We start from the raw sequence: 4,978 nt of genomic DNA, 5'->3' as shown, positions 1-4,978 counted from the left end.
GTTTGGATCCCAGCGCAAGACTGTCTCTGCTATGACTAATTGATGATGTGATGAAGTATCAAGCCACCCAAGTATGGAGGATGACATCATGGTTATTAGCTTTAGTTAGGAGCTGGAAGAAGAGAAGCCGAGAGAAGAGGAGCGAGGATGAAGGGAACAACAAAGAGGGGTAATACCAATGAGTCCGGAGATGGGTGGTTGGTAGGGAGAGGTGCTCTAAAGTTTGCGGAAGTCGTGCAACCATGATTATTTGCATAGTGACTCAAGGTGAGTGGCGGGCGTGTGGCAAACAGACGCCGGTCGCGTGTTTCGTCTTTTCCTCCACTATGGCGTCTGATCAAGTGGTTTTCTCATCCATACATCGTTATTTTCTCCCATCTCTTTCTCCCCCTTGTCTCCGTATGAACTTTCAAACTCACGAAATATTTGTGTGTCAGTGTTTTAGTTAACTTTTGACCACAGAAAGCCAAGCGGTACTACTTTCCAGCACTGGAAAGTTCTAACACAAAATGTTCAAAAGTCAACAGTCTCCATCCGCACTCTCAAACGAGTCTGTAACTATACCAGGTCACTTGTTCACGTAAGAAGAGCCAGCCCGTAACCAATTTTTCAGAATCGATGTTGTGCAATGTGCAAAATACAAAACTTTAGCTGTCATTTTTGCTTGCAGCAGCACAGAAGCTTTTGTCATTTTTTATGTTTCAAAACGAAAATGAATATGTATCATCTAAGTTTGTGCAGAAGGGGTGCCATTATAACAAGCTAAGTAGGTCATATTACTAGCTGTTGGATGAAAAAAAAAAAAGTGTAGTTGTAGAAATCGTAATCATGACATCACTTGTAGTGTAACCACAAGGCAGTAGTGGTTTCTTCCGACATCCTGGTCATAAATTCTCATGATACCATTGCGCTACAGAACTCATGAAATCAGTGTTGCAAGCTACTTTGAATTTGGCAAGTCAACGGCCGAGTTCGTGGGTGCCTTCCCTGTTCGCAGTGTTTATTTCGGTCCGGGCAAACCAGCGTAAGCCGTGCTTGTAATGTTTTGATCACATGAGGGCGCTATTGATATATCGCGTGCGTTCCTACCACTGCTCTCCCTTAAAAAAAGACAAAGTCAGCGGTTACGTCAAGTCAAGCAGGATTACGTGGAAATGAAGCTGCACTTGAGCGGATAACGCGATAAATACACCGATAATGTCCATACTAGAAGATCAAAGATGGACAGATCGATAGGTTGATTATGAAAAGTTACATTGCCCCCGATCGTAGATATTCCTTGTATTTATGCAGTTGATCGGTGTTTTGTTTCATGAAAGTGTGTAGGGTTTGGTAGGGTTTCATGCGACCCCAACTCGAAACGGATAATCGTCTGTTTTGTAGTTTAGAACCCTTTGTGGCATATTGACTTAGCGCGATGGATATGTAACCTTTTTAACTACACCTTGTACTTGGGATTCATGTGTATCATATATTGTACGTCAGGCTAATTATGTGTTCTCTATTGAGCTTGTAGTCGGATATGATGGGTCAGGAAGTACTCGGCTTTGCGGCATTATCTGTATGTGTATGGATGAACTGTCAGTGTAATGTGTGTCACATGTTCGTGTTGTGCGCAACAGTCTAAAATAAAAAAAAAACACTTCTTGATAACGTTTTGTAGTTTAGAACCCTTTGTGGCATATTGACTTAGCGCGATGGATATGTAACCTTTGTAACTACACCTTGTACTTGGGATTCAGGTGTATCATACAATGTATTTTGTACATCAGGCCAATTATGTGTTCTCTATTGATTGTGTAGTCAGATATGATGGGTCAGGAAGTACAACTCGGCTTTGCGGCATCATCTGTATGTGTATGGATGAATTGTCAGTGTAATGTGTGTCACATATTCGTGTCGTGTGCAACAGTCTAGGAAAAACACTCCTTGATAACCTGTGCTAAAGCGGAATATGACCACGCGGCTCCTGACCGTTCATTGAATATGTTCCAGAGAAAAATTCACTGGGCGAATGTTTCTCTACATATTCGTATCTCAGAAACTATACTTTCATCTATGATACAAAGCCAGAATGTATATTTCTATCTACACACCGGACACAATCAGACTTTGGTGTTACCTCCCTCACACACACACACACACACAAACACATTTCAAACTCTAGTTATCATCCTCAAACGTTCATGCATCCTTCACCCCGCTCATGGCTGTGCTAATTTCATCTACAAACATACAACACAAGATCTTCACAAGCATATAAACACTGGGCACACTATTTTTTCAATAACTTTCTGTTTTTAATTATGCCTTCATGTTCAAAAAGGCTTCTATTGTTATCGACCAGCGATCAAACATAATGCATGTGCAAAAAATAGAAACTATGCTGTTTATACATATTAACAAAGTCCAAAGGTTTGTGTAGTTCAACACTGATGGTGATGGTGTCAAGTCTTTTTGTTTTCCACGAACAAAGTTCATATAAAGTTCACAGATGATAACCGCACATTCCCGATGACAGTAATTCATGTGAAGTCCAAGGCACGTTGATGGATAGTACTATTCATAGCAGTGTTCAATGTTCAGAGCAAAATCCTTTACCACGGTCGCCACATTGATTTCTCCACAGCTTTCACTTGTTGGTGCTTCTGGTAGGGGTTGAAGCGCTGGTTGTGGAGGTCGATGGCTCGCTTGGATGGTTTGACGTCGACCGGTGATGGGGTAAGTCGCGTAACACCCGGTGTGCCATCGGGGGAGATGGGGGACTGTGGAGGTGTGAGGAGGTTATCATTCCCGGGCACTTTGACGGAGATGACGGGCGTGGTGGTGGGCAGCGGCTGCACCGTCTGGGCGGGCACGAGGATGACCATCCCACCTTGCTGAGGATGACACTGCTGTGACTGGATGACGGGGATCGGCGAGGAGGCCGAGACAGTGACTGGACTAGGCGTTGCTGCGACACGCTGATGCTGCACGTCGGGTTTGTGGTCGGGCTCGTTGATGGTGCTGCAGCGGTCGGCAAGGTGGCCCAAAAGACGCAGACGAGTCTCGATGTCGATACTCTCGCACGTTGACATGAAGTTGGAGACCTCGCTCAAGCACTCGGTGAATCCAGCGTGGTACTGAGTGACGCCGGCGACTGGTTGGCTACCGTCACGTGGATGCGTCTGGACGTCTTTGAGATAGCGAACTGTCATCTCCAAGATGTCAGCCTTCTCCATCTTTGGATGCCGAGAAATCTGAAGTGAAGAAAAGAAAAGGAAAAGAAAACAGTAAATACACTGACTCAAAATTAAAAGTAAATTGCTCGAAAGATTCTGGTTACGAATGAGCTATATTCCAAAAGCACTCACTACACATTATCGTACACGTGCGTTTTCTAGTAAGACCTCAAGACGAAAGTGTGACAAGGTAACAGCAAATACGTTACAACACCTCTTCAAAATAAAGGAGCAAAAAACGAGAGGCAAGCAACCCATGGTAGCCCACGCTGACGCGCTCCCGACCGCACAGCTGCGGTCAGGTCGCGGTCTTAAGCACCGTGGATTACCCGACGACTCGACTTTCCCACGGTCTATTCAATGGTAGCCCAGACGAGTTTGCATAGGGCCTGTTGTGTTTGTCAATGAGCAAACATCGTTGGCACGTAGCCCCTCTTTCACCCTACCGGACTCGGCAGCGCAAACAATAGCGGACCAGAGCCGGGATTTAATTAATCAATAACCCCCTTAAAGATGTGAGGAAACAAAGATGGGACGAGAAAGCTTGAAAGACAAAATTCTGCGCGCCAAGAACCGGATTGGCGATTACACAATGAAAGAGGCCAAGTGGCTACGTGGTAACGATCTCGTCTGAGCGCCAAAATCTAAAATCTTGTTGAGAAAGAACGTGGAGTGTGGGTTTGCGTTTAGTATCAAAAAGTGGCGTGCATAGAACGCTAAGTCGAAAGCCTCCGGAGTTATGGCAAACACTGCATTAATCTGTTACTTTAACGAAATAGCATGGACTTCAACTTGAGCGTTAACATAAAATATCTTAACTGAATGCAATTCCATCCGGTATCCCATTGCATAAAGTACATGCACAAACTAAAGCAGTGCCTCCTTCATAGATAAGGCAAAGTTGGATGACCACTGTACGAAGGTAAAAATCAAAAGCGTCAATACTTACATCTTTTCTGACGGCAGGGAAGACCATGCTCTTCAGCTGCAGAAGGCTGTCATTGATGCGAGCCCGTCTCTTTCGTTCAGTCAGGTGCTTGGCAGTCTGTAGGGAAAAACAAGATTCACAATGATTAATTGGAAATACACGACAAAGAAGTAAGAAAAAGTACTGAATTTACTTGAAGAACTACGACACATAGGTTTTAAACGATTACAGGAAAATATAGTTATGCTAGATGGAAACGATGGTTGTTTCCCTTCACTGTCTTTAACGGAGATGATTTACAATAACACCACAACAAATCATAACAAAATAAAAAAGTTAGTGACAGATAAACAAGAGGAGATGAAACTCGTCACTTACCCTTGGTCTGTTAGCACACAGGTCCGATGATGTGTAAGCAGTAGTAGACAGCATCGTGATAAGATTGTCGACAACTTATAGGCACAAGCAGCAAGTGTAGTAATCACAAAGTGATATGACTCCAGTGGCTATCTTGAAGGAGTGAGTGGTGGAAGTACGACAGAGTATTATGCGTTGGCGGAGGATGAGAGCAAATGATAACTATCCGACAGGCGACCCGGTTTTATAAGCCACACGTGCCTCGCCGCTCGAGCGTAAAAATTCTTCTACACACGGGCCAATCAGCGCGCTCCGTGTATTTGCCCGCTGTGTGCTCACGAGAGCGGTATCGACGGAGACAACACGCGCGAGTGTGCTAATCCGATTGGTCGCCGCGTGGAGTCCGTGCGCTACCTGGGTTCCTGCGACCAATCGCAGCGTGCGTTGAATGAGCGGCTCGGCGAGTCGCGTG

General features: G+C 44.8%; 1 protein-coding gene across 1 annotated transcript; it reads right to left on the bottom strand.

Moving 5' to 3' along the window:
• Positions 1 to 2,597: 2,597 nt before the first annotated feature.
• LOC139739706 (transcription factor HES-4-like) lies at positions 2,598 to 4,644 on the bottom strand. Its single transcript, XM_071650318.1, has 3 exons — positions 4,528 to 4,644; positions 4,171 to 4,266; positions 2,598 to 3,239 (listed from the first exon to the last, which is right to left on the bottom strand). The coding sequence occupies exons 1-3, from the start codon at positions 4,579 to 4,581 to the stop codon at positions 2,598 to 2,600; spliced, it is 792 nt and encodes a 263-aa protein (XP_071506419.1). The 5' UTR covers positions 4,582 to 4,644.
• Between the last annotated feature and the right edge of the window lie 334 nt (positions 4,645 to 4,978).

This window comes from Diadema antillarum, unplaced genomic scaffold (genome assembly GCF_040938485.1).
Source record: "Diadema antillarum isolate AM-2024a unplaced genomic scaffold, OU_Dant_1.0 seq00000810_RagTag, whole genome shotgun sequence".
NCBI classification, from domain to species: Eukaryota; Metazoa; Echinodermata; class Echinoidea; order Diadematoida; family Diadematidae; genus Diadema; species Diadema antillarum.
The sequence above is the reverse complement of the archived record's forward strand: the minus strand, read 5'-3'. Positions and strand labels throughout refer to the sequence as shown.